Source organism: Tursiops truncatus, chromosome 16 (assembly GCF_011762595.2).
Source record: "Tursiops truncatus isolate mTurTru1 chromosome 16, mTurTru1.mat.Y, whole genome shotgun sequence".
NCBI lineage: Eukaryota > Metazoa > Chordata > Mammalia > Artiodactyla > Delphinidae > Tursiops > Tursiops truncatus.
Window position 1 is genome coordinate 60,322,017 of NC_047049.1, and position 17,836 is coordinate 60,339,852.

At 55.6% G+C, this 17,836-nt stretch overlaps 1 protein-coding gene across 1 annotated transcript in view; it reads right to left on the reverse strand.

Annotated features, from left to right (window-relative positions):
- The window catches only part of LOC101316782 (cadherin-23), a 387,052-nt gene that overhangs the window by 110,044 nt on the left and 259,172 nt on the right, over nt 1–17,836 (reverse strand). Inside the window, exons 13-14 of the mRNA XM_073793692.1 lie at nt 12,758–12,907; nt 12,110–12,268 (exon numbers count right to left, since the gene is read on the reverse strand). Coding sequence (XP_073649793.1) covers nt 12,110–12,268; nt 12,758–12,907 — 309 coding nt within the window. The remainder of the gene's footprint in view (nt 1–12,109; nt 12,269–12,757; nt 12,908–17,836) is intronic.

The following is a 17,836-nucleotide window of genomic DNA, read 5'->3' on the forward strand; positions in this document are numbered from 1 at the left end:
ATCATGAGGGAAATGAAAATCAAAACCACAATGAGATATCACCTCATACCTATTAGAATGGCTATTATCAGAAAGATAACAAATAACAAGTGTTGATGAGAATGTGGATAGAGAACCCTCGTGCACTGTTGGTGGGTATGTAAATTGGTGCAGCCACTGTGGAAGACAGTATAGAGATTCCTCAAAAATTAAAAATAGAGCTACCATATGATCCAGCAATTCCATTTCTGGATATTTATCTGAAGAAAATGAAAACACTAACTTGAAAAGACATCTGAACTCCCATGTTGATGGCAACACTTTTTTTTTTTTTTATATACAATAGCCCAGATATGGAAACAATCTAAGTGTTCATTGATGGAGAATGCATAAAGAAGATGCAGTACACATACATACAATGGAATATTACTCAGCCATAAAAAAGGAAACCTTGCCATTTGTGACAACATGGATGGACATCCTTGAGGACATTATGCTGAGTGGAATAAGTCAGACAGAGAAAGACAAATATCATATGCTCTTACTTATATATAGAATTTAAACAAATACCACCACCAAAACTGAGCTCATAGCTACAGAGAACAAATTGTTGGTTGCCAAAGGCAGGGGTGGTGGTGGGCGAAATAAGTGAAGGAGATCAAATGGTACAAACTTATTATAAAATAAGTCCTGGGAATGTAACGTACAGCATGGTGACTGTAGTTAATGATAATTTATTGTATATTTGAAAGTTGCTAAGATAGTAGATCTTCAAGGTTCTCATAAAAAAAATGCAACCTAGCAGAATAAAATACAACTAGGGTGTATTATCACACTTAGTAGGGAAGTACTGTTTTGTTCTACACGTGGATGTGTGTGTTTGAGTGTGTATTCTGGGTCATGAAGTTAAATGTGGTTTTTATTATGGACCATGGTAAGAAAAAGTTTGAAAAATACTAACCAAACCAATGGGCATACGGGACTTTGAGCCAGTAGGGAAACAAGGTGACAGGAACCACAGGTGTCATCCCCTCTGACAAGAATTATGCAGCAAGATTAAGCCACCCCAAACCCACAGGCCCTGCTCAACTTCTCCCTAAACCTCTGCGGGTCCCTCTCCCTGCTCCCTCAGCCTTTCTCCCACCTGCTCCCAGGACAAGCTCTCAGGCCTGGGCCCCACCCCTGTCGGCTGATCCCAGGGCTCCTGACCCTCCTGGCACAAGGCACAGGTGGACTTTGTACAGCCATTGGCTTTACTGCACTGATGAACTCATTCTGGCCCTGGCCACGCTTACAGCTACCCACTGTCCCCTCACCCGGGGGTATATTTTCTTCCCTCTCATGTCCTCTGAGCGACTGCCTGAGAGGAGCAATCAGCAGCAGCCCTACTGAAGGGGGACTCCGACAGGCGCAGAGGGCAGGGAGTCACAGCTCTCAGGGCAGGAGGGGCTGTCGGGGGCTGGTGGTCACACGTTGTTGGCACAGGGGGCCTTAGAGGGCAGCCAGCACAATCCCTTCATTTTACAGATGAGGACACCAGGGCCTGGGAGCCGGGCACCTGCTCAAGGTCACCCAGTGACGGGGTGACTCCGGCCTCTGAGGCCAGCGCTGGGCCCATCTCCCTGGACCCTGGAAACAGCTGATTCCAACAATAGGCTGGAGCCCAGCGTGGGAATGGGCGCCTGGTGGTGAACGGCAAACGGGAGGGGGACCCAGGGGCTTTGGAATCAGGCAGACCCAGGTTGGAATCCTGGCTTGGTCACTCGCTGTTGGCTGGCCCCAGACAGGTTACTTACCACTCTGGGCCTCTGTTTCTTTCTTCTGCACAATGGGTACAGAAGAGGTAAGTAACATTCTGTAAAGTACCTGCCATTTACTAAGCTCACATCACCCGCTCACCAGGCCTATGATGATAAACAACAGCATCCTTCCGGTCTTTTTTTGCAAAGGGGCAAAGGTCAGTAGCAGACAGATCCGCTCCTGTCAAGGATGGGGGATTCTGGAGGCGCCAATGAGGGAGGCATCAAAGGCTTGACAGGAAACGAGGGTTTAGATCAATTTGCCAAAAATCCAGTAGTCGAGCGCCTAAATGGCGGGAAACTGTTGGACCGTGAACAAAGTCTGGGACAATCCACTTCAGGGGCAGAGCTGGGGGAGCCCCGCTCTCCATTCTGACCCAGGCTGTAGCCAGTCTCAGGCGGCCCCCTGCGGCCTCCGACCCACAGGCCCCGCCGAGGTCCTTCCAGAAGCCCAGGGTGGCAGTGGGCAGCTCTGTTCTCCCTCTCTCTCCTTAGCACCTGTCCTGCCTCTAATTCCATCTCATTTTGGTTTTACGGATTGATATTTAGATTAAAGAGATAAACACATCCGAGGAGCACTGAGGCCTGACAGACAGAGGAACTTGACCGGTCAATCACCATCAACCAGCTCAGCTTCCTCCCGGTGCCTGGCCCCTCTGACGAGATGAACCAGAGAGCAGATTCAAGGGGCCCCAAATGGGGGACGGTGTGTCCACAAAGGCCTTCCAGGCCAGCTTGGGAGCAGGGCTAGGGTGACTACTATTTACGTGTGCTGTGTGTGCGCGCGCACGTGCGCGCGGGTGTGTGTCTCTAGCCTCTCTCTTCCCTTCCCCAGGCTGCAGATAAAGAATTCAATTTTCTTTTAAAAGGTGGGGAAATTGGAAGAGATTTTGTTCTGTTTAAGCACAGCTGGAGTCTCAGGTCTCTAGGGATTGGAGAACAATGAGATCAATTAAGATGCCTGTGGTGAGGGGTGTCAGGAGGGGGTGGGGAAAGACAGCAGAGGTAGGGAGGCAGGAGGAAGGGGAAGAACAGCTGAGGGGACCCAGTTGCCAGGAGCCCTGCTTCCACTCTTTCCTGTGTTGACCTGCCCACCTCTGTTGGGTTTTGCTAAAGTGTCTGGATGGGGCCTGCCCATTGGGTGCTATTATCTCCTAAACTTGCTAATAATTCACGTTGGCAATTTCTGTCACCAGCTTTACACAGTGACAGAATCGAGCTGAAGCAATACTATCAGAAACAGGGAGAGGACACTGTTGCAGAGCAGCACGGATAACACTGGACACTTGGCCTGCAGCAGGGGCTGGGACCGCAACCAGAGCATCTGCTGTGCGCAGGCTCCAGACGACTATCTTTCCACACGTCACCCTACAACGTTGCTGAGATGGAATCACTCTGCCCATTTTATACAGGAGGAAACCGAAACTCAGGGACAGTGAATAACCTGCCCAAAGCCAACCTGCTGGTGAGAAGCTGAGGCAGAACTCCAACCCGGGGCTGTCCACCCACCTCAGTGTTTGTGAAGGTACAGGGCACACCTGGCAGTCAGGTGGGGAGGAAGATGGGTGTGCCTTGCTGGGTCTGGGGAGGAGAATGGTGGAGCCGCTGTTCAGACCTGAGCACAGGCTAGGAGAGCTCTCCCCACCTCCACTGTCACCTGGGTGGTTGGGGCCATCGTCTCTCACCTAGTCGCCCCGCTTCCACCTGGGCGTCCTCGGCCCCTCCCGCTGGCCTACTCTCCACACAGCATCCTCCGTGATCCATCTGGTTCTCCTTCAGCACAGTCACGTCCTGACCTCCTCTGGTCCTCCCCCTTCCTCTCTGCATATCCACCCACCACCAGGCTCTTGTCTGAAGCCTCTCACCTGCAGCTCCCTCAGCCTGGGGCAGCTCTTTGCAGAATCCCCAACTCAGACTCCCCTGCCTTCCTTCAGGGCTCTGTCTAAGGTCACCTTCTGTGAGAGGCCCGCCTTCCTTGACCACCTAGTAGAAGACAGTAACAATGCCACCCCCAGCACTCCTCCCTTACTGCCCCCAGCTATACTTTCCCCCAAGGCATGCATCCCCCTCTGACATGCTCTGTATTTCCTTATTCCTTATATCTGTCTCCACCCCTGGTACATACACGGATGTTTGTCTGTCTTGTTCACTGCCATCATTCCAAGCCCTCGATAAACAGTCACGGAATGAAGGAGTATGGTGGTTGCATCTGGGAGACCCCTTTCCCCCAGAGAGTGCAGAGTCCTGTTCTGGGAGGGGCAGAGGGGAGGCTTCTGTAGGGGAGACACAGGGGCTCACGGGGCACCCGGCCCTGCCAGCAGCAGCCAAGGAAGCAAGGTCAGCTCCTGCACACCTGTCTGCAGAGGCAGGCTGAAGCCTGGGCACATCTCAGCCTTGGCCTTGTAATCACATGCCCTGACCAGGGCTAGGAGGCCGCAGGGATCCTGGAATCTGGTGGCCACTGCACCTTCCGGACGCTTGCCTTTGTTCCTGGCCTGGGGTCTGCATCCCCAGACCTCCCCTGACCTAGGAAGGATAATCAGAGGGCATCCAGCTTACCCTCTCCTTGGACTGAGCAGGAAGCCAAGGTCCAGAGATGGAATGAGACTGGCACAGGGTCACAGAGCGAGTCAGTGATCTAGAGCCCAGGCCTCGGGGCTCCCTGCCCAGCAGCCTTCCCCCTGTGCCCATGGCCAGAGCGGGTGCTGGGGAGCCTGGCTCACACAGTGAAACATGGGGGTACGAGGCTTTGGATCCAGACAAACATCTCTGCCCTTGACTCTCTGGGTGAACTTGGGTGTATAATTCACCCTTTCCATGCCTCAGTTTCCCCATGAGACCTCTGCCTCTATCCCTCCTTCAAGGAAGATGCCCTAGACACTTCAGACCACAGGAGTGAAACCTCCTCTGTGCCACACAGCCCAGGGATGGGGGCACCCAGACAGAGAGAACCTGCCTTCAGGAGGTTCTCTGTGGAGTGGGGAGAAGAGGACATGAGCCCTGCTGCCCCAACAGGAGTGGTGAGAGCAGCCAGGGAAAGCGAAGTGCAGGCACGCAGGGGCGCTGGAGAGGAGGGGGAGGGCCTCGGGGGAGGTGGGCACGTGCCCGTTACCAGAGGGAGATGGCTTCTTATGGGGAGGCTGCCAACTGGGCTGGCTCTGAGGGTCAGCAGGCTTTTGATGGTCTCAGACGGGAGGGAGGGAGAGCTAGGTGGGGGAGGAGTGTGAGGAAGTGCAGAGGGTGTGCAGGGAAGCCGGGGACTCTGGTCAGGCAGGAGAGAAGGGGTGTGAGAGGCGTAGCGGGCAGACGGCTGGAAGGCGGCTCAGGGCCAGGGTGTGGGGACCTTGACTGCCAACCCAGGCCCAGGGCGCTGGAGCTTACCGGCCAGGGAGCGCCTGGGATTACTCTTTTCTCTCCCCTCTTCCCACTACTGGCAGAGAACACTTCCAGGCTGATAACGGGGTCTGAAGGGTTCCCCCCTTCTGTTCTTCTGCTTATGTTTGCACAACACCCAGGAGGAGCGGGAATCCGCTGTCTCCCGGCGCCACGCTCATGTGCGGCATCTCAGGAAAGGAGCATTGAGAGCTGGGGAGGGTCTACAGCCCCTCTTCTTAAACGTGAACCTGCCTCGGTGACTCACTGTAACCGACAGCACTCAGTGGAAATGCAGCGTGACCTCTAGGCTAGATCACAAAAGGCCACGCAGCTTCTGCCTGGTTCTCTTGGGACACCCGTTTCCCAGAGGCTTCCTCTGAGGAGCTCTCTCTACAAGCCATGCCTGAGATGCCTGTACCACGTGGAGAGGCCACAAGCAGGGGCTCAGAACAGTGTCGGGCTGAGCCAGTCCTTCAGCCAGAGCAGCCCAGGCGCCAGAGGGAGGAGCCACCAGTGGCTAGAGTCACCCCCAGACTTGGAGCAGAGAAGGGCTCCCCCGCTGGGCCCTTTTCCATACTCCTGACCCACCCGATCCACGAATATAACAAAATGGTTGTTGCTTTATGCCGCTAAGTGTGGGATGGTTTCTCACGCAGCGTTTGGAACCGAAACAAGCTCGGTGGGCCCTTGCTTGGAGCGTGGCACAAGGCAAGCGATTACTGAGCCAGTGCCGATGGAATGTGGGAATAGACGAAAACAACGGACAACCACAGAGCTCCTTTGGGCACAGAATTACGGAGCTCCTATAGGCAGGATAGGCTACATAATGTGCATAATTTTCCAGTGCAAAATGAACATGCAGCGCCCCTTGTTCAAAAATTAAGAATCTCAAGACGGCGACAGTAGAGCATCAAACCCAGGGTGAGGCCCTCCTACTTCCAGCGTCCCACGCAAATGCCCAGGCCGCACATGCATGAAGCCAGTCCTCCTGTCGCACCTGCTGCCTGCCTCCTCTGAGTCTTAGCCCTCCGGCCGCATCCTCATTTAACCTCTCTCTTCTGCTTCTTGACGCTGGGGCCTGAGTACCCAGAGACCTAGGTTTAAGAGCCAGTGTTCTCTGCAGCTCCACTGACCCCCAGATATGATGGTGGAGAAGAAAAACAACAACAGCACTAGCGAGCACAGCTGTCGGTCACCCAGCGCTTTCTGGGTGTGAGCGGTCTAAAATACATCACTTTTAATCATGGGATAGATATAATTACTATCATCCCCACAGCAAACTTTGGGGACTTAGGATCAGACACAGCCAGGCATCTGTCCAGGGTCACAGAGACAGCAAGGGTAGGGGCAGAATTTCAACCTGAGTCTCCCTGGTTTCAAAGCTTTGCTCCTAAAGTTTCCTCCTGCAGGTGCTGAAGCAGCTGGGAGGTGTCCACCCACTTGTAGAGCAGCAAGTCCTTCTGCAAGGGGCCAGAGGGACCAGGGAGCACCACCTGAGGCCGAGGCAGGGGACTGGCCTTCCCAGACCACCTGGCTGGGCCATCGAGTTCCCAGCACCGGGGTGAGGCCCATGTTAAATTCCTTGGATTCAGCAACACGGCAGGCGGGGGGGACGGGGGGCGGGGGGGGGGAAGGGGGGCCGTGCCCTGAGCCTGCAGGCTCGGCCCCGCAGCCTGACAGCTGATGGAAGAGGCACGCTGCATTTCGGTTCTTCCAGGACTGAGGCTGGCCTTCACCAGGGTCAGCCTGGGGCAGTGACATCACACACACCTTTGCCTTTGGTGTCAGCGGGCAGGGGAGGAGGGGGTGAAGGGGGCCAGCAGGAGCACGGCTGCCTCTGTTGATGCCCCTGGGGAGGGAGGCCAGGCTGGACGACCAGGAACAGCTAGTGAGCTCCAGGAGCAGGGAAGTGACCACCTTGGAACCTTCACCAAACTTCCAGACAGGGGCTGGGAGAGGGCGGGCAGGGCAGGCAAGGGAACTCTAGACCCTCAAAGGACAGGAAGCATGTTTGTGTTGCCAGGAGTGAAACTAAACAGCAAAAATCAACTTTTCCTCTTGGGCAGAGTGCACTGGAATTAAGCCGCATGGAGCCAGAAGGCGCTGAAGCAGCATCGGCCCAACCATCTAGCTTTATAATGAGGACGATGGGGCCCCAGAGGCTCAGGGATATGCTCAGCTTACACGACTCCGAGCGAGTCCTGGCTACGTCAAAGCTCAGGCTGGAGGCTGGCATGACTTGCTGACATTTTCTGAGTGTTCCCGGCCAGGCTCGGCACCGAGTATCTTCAACCAACCATTCCACTGAACTCTCACGTCAACCCTCTCAGGTAGGATCCCGTCAGGGTACCTCCCCAGGTAACAGAGGAGGAAAGAGGCCCACCTCGCAGAGCTGGGCTTACACACAGGCTGAAGGGCGGCCAGATGGGGCCCTTTAAGGCCGAAGATAATAAGGACCACAGCTTAAATCTGTAATCCCCGTAACCTATTTACACCCACATCACCGCACTGGAGGCTCCCAATAGCCCAGCCAATGCAGGCTGGGCAGGCACTATTTTCCTCACGTGATGGGAAGAAAACCAAGTCCCGGAGAAGGAGTGACCAGTCCACAACAGAACAGGATTCAGGGCCCTGCCCAAGATGGTACCAGCCTCTCAAGGACTGGCTGGGAAGAGGGGCACAGAGGGGAGGGAGGAGCCATGCCTTTCAGCCTCCACAGGCCACTCTGTCTGCCTGGAGTTGAGGCAGCCCATCCCTGGGCTGAGCAAACTGAGCTGGTCCTGGACCCTGCACCTGCCCCATCAGGGCTCTTGTGTACCTCTCCTGCTTCCTTTGATTCCTGCCTGGGGAAGAATCCTGTCTTGGCCGGCACTCCATCTTCTGCCCATCCTTGCTGTGCCCCACGCCCCTGGAGCAGGGAGGGAAGGCCTCTTGGAGTGCGGGAAGACCTGCCCTCCTGGCTGCTACTCCTGTGTCCCTCTCTCACTGCCCAGGGGACATGGAGCTAATAAATCTGGGGACACGAGCTCCATACTGCAGGAGGCCAGGCTGCCTCCTTGCACATCCCAGGAACAGCTTCTGCCCGCTGTTGCCCAAATGCTGGCCATGGGCCACCAGGATGGAATAGGTAAGAGAATGTGGACAGGCTGATACAAGACTTCTCCACTATAAGAACAGCAGCCCAGTGGTTATGTTTGGGGTGGGCGCAATTCAGGAGAGACAGTTGAACCCACCCCCAACCCCCGTCGCCTCAGAGCAGCACTCCACTTCCTTGCACATCACACCCCCACCACTGCATTCCAGTCACAGGGCCTTTGCACATGCTATTCCCTCTTTCTCCAAGGTGCTTCTCTCCATTCGCTTACCTGTTAATGCCTACTCAATCGCCACTTCCTCAGGGAAGGCTTCCCTGACCCCAGTCAAGGTCAGATGCCCTGTTACCGGTTTTCATAGCTCCCTGACCTCTCCATCACAGCACGTAATGCTTAATGTCAAGATTCACTTCTTAGTACTAACATCAGGCTTTCCCAAGAGACTATAAACTTCATGAGGGCAAGACTCACATCACCATTGTATCCTCAGGGCCATGTGCCTGCCACAGTGGTGGGTATTCAAAAAAACATTTGTTGAACGTTCAGATTGCTCTCCTACTGTCCAGCAGCACCCACAAACCCCACCAGGCCCCAGGTAGCCATCGGCCAGGCTACAGGGCTGCCCGAAGCCCAGCAGAATCCTAGGAAGTTACCCCACAGCCTTCCCACCAAAACCCTATTCTCAGGTCAGGAGGCAGGATTGGAAGGAGAATCAGAGCAGCCTGGGGATATGAGAGGGAAAGAAACCATACAACCTAGAGGATGGAGAGCCACCAGCATCATACAGGAAGCTGCACACGCACACACACGCGCACGTGTTATATACGCGTATCTGAGTGAATGTAGTTGCACATACACATAAAGGCACAGACACAAGGACATGCCTGTGTGCGTGCACGCACACAAACACACACACACACACACCACAAGCAAACATACGCGGGTACATGTGCCCCTACGCACCCCTCCCCTATGCGGTCACCCTTCAGAGTGGGGGCTCAAGGTCAAGTCTTTGACCGCTACATCCCCGCTCTTTCCCCTCCACCAGTGGAAACTCATTTGTCTATAACTGGGGGCTGTAAGGGCCGCAAAACCCGGGCTGAGGAAGGTCTGGGGAGCAGGGAGGTGAGAAGGGATGCCATCCCAGCTGGGATGCCCAGGTTGCAGGCGACGGCCCCCTCCTGTTCCGGCTTTCCCAGCTCCCTGGTGAACTGCTGCCTTCCCCCAGGACAGGTGATGAGGCAGAGAAATGGGGCCCTGCCATGGCATGGGGTGGGGAGGCCCCTTGCAGCAGCCTCTGCCCTGGCCTTCGGTGCAAACTGAAACATTTTCCTTTTCTTCATAATTATTTTTTCTGACACAACTGCCCATGAAACGTTTTAATAACATCCCACAAAAGGTCAGGGAGAAGGAATTTCACAGTCCCTGAGCAGATAGCTATAATTTCAGCCCCTCCTGGAGCAAAGGAGGTAGAGAGACTAGGCTAACCCTGGGTCTGAGTGGAGAAGGGCAGCGTGGGAGAGGCCAGGGCAGTGGGTGTGGCAGGTGTGGCTGTGAAACTTGCCCCCTGCTAGGAGCTCTGGAAGTACCCTGGGGAGACTGGGAGATGACGGTGAGTGGGGGTCACCAGGGGATGCTTTCACATCTGTCATTCACACCTAGCAGCCTTGGTGGCGGCGGGAGTGGTGGGGGGAACTCATGCCCATTCCGCGGATGGGAAATGAAGATTCTTAGAGGTAATACAGTTAGACCAGCACACAGAGAAGGCAGAGATGCAGGGCCCACTGTTTCACTTCAGGACCTGAGCTCCTTCAGACACACAGCCCTGCTGCTAGAGCTTATCATTGGGTCAAACAGCCCCTTCAGAGCTGCACAATTCCACAACTGTGCAGACACAATTGAGGAACTAGACACACTGAGTGGACAGACACACTGAGGAACTAGAGGCTGCCCAGATGAGCCAGCCCTGGACAGAGACCCTCAGGTAGCCACAGAGGAGGCTGAACACATCTGCTAAACATTGGGAGAGGGACTGGAAAAGGGGTCATAGGCAGCGGGCCGGGGTCCATGCAGGCCCAGGAACTGCTCCAGTGCTTGAGGAAACCCAGCTCGAGAAGCTACTCTTCAGCGCCAACCCCAGATGGGACTGGGCTTCACACATCATCCTTGGCACCTGCAGCCGGCCATCAACCAAGAGGTGTGACATTCCACACTTCACCCCCACACACACCCTACACCCTAGGCTCCCCTCAACCCTTGCCAGGGCCACAGGAACTGGGGACTGCAAAGTGAGACCCTCCATCCCCAGCAAGAACGACACGAAGGAATCGCCAGCCACCCGCCAAGCCTGGGCTTAACATCCGAATTCTTTGCCACGTGGCTCCGGGCCCTGTGGGGGACAGGCTGCTTGGGTGTCCTCCATCCTGACAGTGGAAGGTGGCTGGGGGGCCGAAGAGGTTCTCTTTGGGTCCAGAGGCCAGAACCTCCGGCACTTGCTCTCTGGCTGGGCCCCTAGAGGCTGCAGGAGGGCCCAAGGGGCCTCAGGCACCAGGTGACTGATTGCAATGAGCAACTTGGTGAAAGCTGGCAGAGCCACGGGCTGGGGAAGCAGGTGGGAGGAAAACAGCCGCAGCAGACTTACTGTTTACATCTGACGGCTTGCCTACCCAAACATCTGTTTGAAATATTAATAACTGTCAGATGCGAAGGGCCTGGGGGCTCAAAACAGTTTCATACCATCTTTCTGTAGAGTAAACGCACTGCGGAGTAGGGGCCTGAGATCGGCGGGCAATCTCTGTGCTTCGAGTGAGAATGGAGCAAGAAGTGGAAGGACTCTGGGGGCCTCAGTGGGCAGGGAGGGGCAGCAGTGAGGTAAACTCCATAACGTTTATTGAGCACCTACTATGGGCAAGCCCCTGAGCTTGTGTAGCACACATCTACCACTTTGGTCTGCTCAGCAACCCTCTTTGTTCTGATACTAGAAGCTGCTATAGAATATCCTGTCCCATTTTCAGCCCATATAATTTGAATGGAGTTGACCCAGCGCCCCGTTCCACTAGGGGAGTATGACCCATCTCTGGCATATCAGAATTATGATGATTGGTTCCAGGGTGACCCAAAAAGCTGGGTCAATGAGAATCAGCTCTGGGACTTTTGCTGGAACTATTGAAAAAATAGTTTTCCCCCACTGGGGCTGATAAATTGGTGAGAAGTGAGCCTAAGGGTGCTGGTGTCCCTCTCTGCCAATACAAAAAAGCAGAGCCCAGTGCTGAAGTCAGACTCCTGCTCAGCTGAGTGCCTGGATACAGCCATGCCTGAAATCACTTACACTTTTGAGTTACATGAGCCAATCCTTTTTTGCTTGAGCCACTTAAGGGTTTCTGTCTCTTGTGACCACGAGTACTAACGGATACAAATGGACACTGGCAGGAGTCCCCTGTCAAAGTCCCAGCCAAAGACAGCTGGGGATGTCCATGTATCTTCAAGGAGCCCCTTCTTCCCCGGCGTCTGTGCTCAGAGAGAGAGGATCACCTTCCTGAGAGATGGCTGGCACTTGTCCCCATTAGAGGGCAGGTCCAGGGCTCCTGGCCCATCCAGGCTCAGTATCTCTCAGGGACAAGGCAGAAAACCAAAGTATCCTGGGCCCAACCTCATTCTTCCCCAGGTTGGTCCCTTCTCCACAGTGCTGCCCTGGCCAAGGAAGCCCATCATGAAGAGTCCAGATGCCCCAGTATACTAACATCGCATCCTCTGAGGGCTTGGGGCACCCCGTTCCCTGACTGCTCAGACTCCCTGGATCCCTCTGGAAGCCTCCTGATGGTCCACCCCAGAGCTCAGCTGCCCTGCAGGAGAGCGGGGACTCACCAGGACTGTCAGCACAGAGGTCCCCACGGTGACATTCTCGTATAGGCTGACGTTGTACAGTGGCTGGCTGAAGATGGGCCGGTTGTCATTCTCGTTGATGAGGGTGATCTTCACCTTGGCATAGCCCACGTGGTCAGGCACACTCTCATTGGCAAAGAGCTGGACGCGTAGAGCAGGGACCAGGTGAGCTCTCACACGCTGCTGGAGCCCTCGTTCCCGTAAGCCCCCCCGGGGCCTCTGCCCATTCCAACCCAGAGCACCAGTCTGAGTCATTGCCCATCCCAGATGTACGCTACTGTGAATCCCTCCATCAGTACTCATAGGGTTAGGCTGGCCACAGAATCTGCTGGGGAGGAAGGGGCTAACGGGGGCCGTGCTGGCTGATGCTGGGCAGTAGAGGCTCCTGATGGGCTTCTGAGGCTCTGATGGTACCTAATGAAATTCCACTCAATTCTTGGACATTTCCTCGTCCTCCTGGAAAAGAGGAGGCCCAGCCTAGCCCCTGCCATAGCTCAGTGGGCTTCTCTGGGTCAGATCCACGAGGGAAGAATGGGAAGAGGTGGAAGGGGGGATTTAAGGGGACGGTGCCACCCCCCTCCCTCCCCTGAAATCTTGCACCTGGCCAAGGAGAGGGTGAGCGGGCCTTACGTCGAAGTCGTAACGGTCCACAGTCTCATAGTCCAGGGGGATGGCCACCCGGATGCGAACGTCCGCCTTCCCTTGGACGGAGGTCGGGGAGATGATGAAGTGGTGAGAGTTGTTCCCCACCAGGTACACCTCGAACATGCTGTTCAGGCCCTGGATCAAAATGGAGAAGAAACCAGTCAGAGCGGGCGCCGGGGCTGAAGCAGGGCTCGTCTACCCCCCACTCCAAAGTGGCCTGGCCTCCCCTGGGGGATCCTGGCCTGGCTCCCTGACCCTTCTGCCCATGTCTAGGCCTTCTGGAAGTCTCCTCCAGTTCTTTCTGCCTGCATCACCCCTTCAGATGCCCACAATGTCCCTTGCAGAGGGTTTGGTTCATTTTCCATCTCCTGCTCCCTTCCTCTGCCCCAGTGGCCCCAACTGGAGAGGCGTTTGCCAGCTGCAAGCCCCGGCAGGGAGACGCAGGAAAGAGGAGGAAAGAGGGTCAGCAGGGAGGGGAGACAAGCAAATAAGATCCACGGTTGGCTTGGACAGGGTAGGGCATGAGGGCCAGAGCAGGACGCTGCTTCTCCTCCGTCACCCCTCTGGACCACGTCAGTCAGGGGGACACTGCCTTGCCTACGTGGGGCGTGGGAACTATGCAGACGGCTGAGTAGCAAAGTGAGCCCCCATGTGCCCCTCGCTGTGGCCAGCCGTGGTGGCTGGGAGGACACGGAATCCCAGATACTGCAGAGACACCAGGACCTTCACTGGTTCTCCTACAGCCCAGCAGCCCGAGGCCATGGTTTCAGGTGGGGAGGCCTCACTCTAGGTCAGGTGTTTCTGATCATTCCAATCAGGGCCACAGCTCACGGGGCCCTCAGATGCCACCTGGCTTGTCCTCACACAAAACGTGTGATCTCTCTCTGCATGCTACCCAAGTCTCCAGACGAGGAGGAGCTGCTGCTGAAGGTGGGAGCTACCTGGAGACTGGTCTGCCCTGAAAGTGATTCGACCTCCTGCATGGGGGGAAATTACCCCCAGACTAGCCCCCCTCCAACCTAGGTGGGCGGCCTGTGATTTGGAACTAACCAGTCGAGAGCCTCTCCCGAGCCTTGCTGAGATGCTCAGTGGGTTACAGACCTGGGCTCTCAGCGCCAGGAGGACACGTCCTCCTGCTTGGCCCGCATGACCCTCCCTCAGCCCAGACCCTGGTACAGCCCCTCTGGGCACGTGTTCCTGTGGAACCAGGGGCTGGCAGGGAGGCACGCCTCTCTTCGTGGTTGCCCAGGGATGTTGAGGGGCTTCCTCCCAGAGCCCATTCCTGCTGAGAGAGGGGCAGCCAGGCAACCTGGAAGCCTTTACACCATCAGAGAGGGGTGGTCCCGGCAAGGCTCAAAGGACACCCTCAGCGAAGCCTGAGATTCACAAGATTCTGATGCCCTTGCAGCTGCCCCTTAGGTGCTCAGATACATTTGTGAAATAAATGCATCTCACCCTCGGTCTCTGGAGGTTTTTCTACTTACAACTACAAATTGGCAAAATAAGGGCACTGCCAATTTTGGGATACAGGCAAGCAGCGGGTCCTCCAGGGCCCCCAGCCCAGAGGGGACCCCGCAAATGGTGCAGGCAAGGCTCTTCCGGCCCTGTTGGGCTGTGGAGTTTCCAAGTCTCCCTGGCGTGGGATCCATCCATCAGACCGAGAGGACCAATTAAATGCCCGAAGGGGCAGTAATAGCCAAAGCCGGCAGCCTGTGACGGCCCTGAGCCGCTGACACCGACACCTCTCCCTCCCCTGGACCTTGGCCCCTCCACCGTCTGAGGTTGGCCGTCTGAGCTGTGCCCACAGCAGGTGGAGCATGCCCCCCCACCGAAGCTCCCTCCCCACAGTGCCCCCCTGCCTCCCAGCCCCAGCCCTTCCCAGGCTCACTTACCAGGTTCTATCAGGGGAAGTCGGTCAGTCAAAGGGTATGGAGACAGAGAAGGAGCCGGGAAGGAGGAAGAAGGAACCAGAGAGAAAATGGTGAGAACCAAGGTCAGAGTAACAGAAAGGGGCCGAGCTGGACCCCAGGAGCACACCCAGCTCCAGAGGAACAGTCCCCTCTACATCTGCTGGGCCATATCCTCTGGGGTGCCGAGGAGGGGTGGGTGTGTGTGGGGTGTGCACACACACGTGCTGGGATGTGGGGAGGTCTGTGCAGCCCCACATCCCGAGGAGGGTGAGGGACACAGAAGAGGTACAGGGGCACAAAGTGAGGCGGGCAGGGGTTCCTGTATCCCTGAGCTCCCTCTGTCCTCACCCAGAGGGAGGTGGGGACGGTCAAAGGCTGGGAGAGGAGGGGCCACGTCCCTCTGTCCTACTCCCAGGAGCCTGGACAGAACCCCTGCAGGAAACGACCCCAAGCATTGCTATGTTTTAATTTTCTTAACATAGAAAATGTTAACGACGTGATAAACAGACTCGGAAAGTCTTCACATAGTTCATTCAAAAGTGTAAAGGGCACACAACCGACTCCCTTTCCCTGTTGCCCCTCCCTACCCTTTGAGAGCCTTCCCCGGAGACAACCATACCCCAGTCCCCGGATCTCTTTCCCCAGAAAATCCATGCACGTGAGAGCATTGCGTATCTACGCCTCCCCGCTTCGACACAAACAGTAGCACGCGCTACACACTGCTGTGTTGGATTTTTTCCACTTAGAACTATGTCCCGAAACTTGTTTCACAATTGTTCAGATAGCTGACGATACGAACAACAATCACAGCGAACATTCACTGGATGCCAACTCTTTGCCAGACACAGGTCAGAATAACCAGAGAATAACCTTCTGTAGCTGCTGTTGGGAGCCCCTGAGGTAGTGCAAAGCCACATCAGAGCAGGCACACAGGAGGTGCTCAGATGCGAAGGGGCTTCAGCCGCTTTTCCTCACCCGTTACTCCGTTCCATCCTCTTCCCATGGGCCACACGGTGCAGATGAAGGAATACTGGAGCTTGGAAACCCCTCCAGAGGAAATGGAATTCACAGAGGTTGGCGGCAGAGTGAGGATAAGAGCCCAGGCCCAGCTCCCAGGCCGGGGTGCCCTCCACACTGAGGGAAACAGAGTCAGGGCCTGATGTGGGCGTCCCCCAACTGCAGCTCCAGGGCACGGGGGGAATGTACTGAAGTTCCACCCAGCAATATGAGTGAGCTGAGCAAACCAAGACGGCATCACTGAGCACTCCAAGGCCGAATCTAAGAGGACGCCAGCAGAGGAGGCTGCCCCAACAGGAGTTGCTTTAGAAATGAAGGGAAAATGCACTCCAGGTGGAGGAAGTGGCTTTAAACACGAAGTTCTCGGGCCTTAGCGTGTATCAGAATCACCTGGAGGCTTGGTCAACTACCAATGGCCGTCCTCCCCCAGGAGTATCTGATTCAGTAGATCGGGGCAGACCTGTGAATTTGCATTTCTAACAAGTTCCAGGTGATGCGGATACCGCTGCTGGTCTGAGACCACCATTTGAGAACCACTGGCCTAAGCAAGGCACGCAGTGGAGAAGAAGAATTGACGATGAGGCAGACAAGTGAGCTGATTACAAAGGGTCCATGTACAGAAGCCGGGGAGGTTGTTGGGGTATTGGGAGGCTTTGCAGCTCTCCTGGAGTTCCTCTGCAGGCGCCATCTGGAGGGCTCCAGCATGACATTGCTTCCGTGAGCAGTAGGGAGCCACTCTAGGCTCTGGAGCACGGGAACACTGGGGTTAAAAAAGTAAGGTGGGGCTTCCCTGGTGGCGCAGTGGTTGAGAGTCCGCCTGCCAATGCAGGGGACATGGGTTCGAGCCCTAGGGGCCACATGTCGCAGAGCAACCAAGCCCACGCGCCTAGAGCCTGTGCTCCCCAACAAAATAAGCCACAGCAATGAGAAGCCTGTGCATCACAACGAAAAATAGCCCCTGCTCGCCACAACTAGAGAAAGCCCGCGTGCAGCAACGAAGACCCAATGCATCCAAGAATAAATAAACTAATTAATTAAAAAAACAACCCACCTGGGGCGCTTTAAAATCCCCCCATGCCTAGGCTGCACCCCAGACCAAGGAAATTAGACTTGGGGTGGAGGAGACGAGACATCAGGATTTTGTAACGCTCTTCAGGTTACTCGTTCTAACGTGCACCCGAGGATGAGAACTACTCGGGGACAGCAGTGGCTCTCTGAGTGTTCTACAGGAACGGGTGGCATCACAATCACCCAGGAACTTGTTAGAAATGCAGAGTTGGCGGTCACACTCAGGTTTACCATATCAGAAACCCTGGGGGTGGGGCTCAGCACTGCTTTAACAAGCCCTCCAGGTGTTCTGATGCACGCTGAGGTTGGAGAATCACCGGGACCGAGCAAGGCTGGGGGTGAGGGAGTCCGCAGGCAGAGGGACTGAGGGGACGCCTGGGAAGGTGGTGCTAGCTCAGCGCAGATGCAGGATGAGCGCCTGGCCAAGCCCGAGCACTGGGCTTCCGACCTCCTCTCCACCCCAGGGCCTCCTGGCCCCTGCATATGAGATCTCTGGGTCTCAACGAGTGAGGTCAGCTCCCTTCTCGCTGATCTGCCGCCAGGGACTGGAAGTTCACTAGGCTCGACACTGCAGCTGTCAGGACCCCGCCTATGGCTGTCCTGAGACCCCAGAGCCACCTCCGGCTAAATTCCCTCAAATGCTCAGCCTGCCCCTTTCAGAACCTGCCCAGAGGGCTAATTCCCGCTGGGACTTGGTTTGTGACTGTTAATCCCTCGGGATGTGTGTGTGGGATTATTACCCAGTTCATTAAGTTGGTGCAAAACCCCTATTAACTGCAGCCCTCAGCGCAGAGCCTTCTAAAACAGCAGCTTCCATTTACCAAGCCTCTACCGTGTGCTTCATACCTTAACCAAAATGTTCGCATCCCAGTGACGTCAGCATCAGTCCACCCTTTTTACAGAGAAGGAAACTGAGGCCAGAGAGGGTAACTTGTTCACGATGCATAGCTGCCAGTGAAGGATTCAAACTCAGGTCAGTACTGACTCCTACAGAGTCCAAGCTCTTCATCACCTCTCTCTCCCGGCCTCCTGCGTGTCGCCCCCTCTACAGAACGCTGCTCCTCATGTG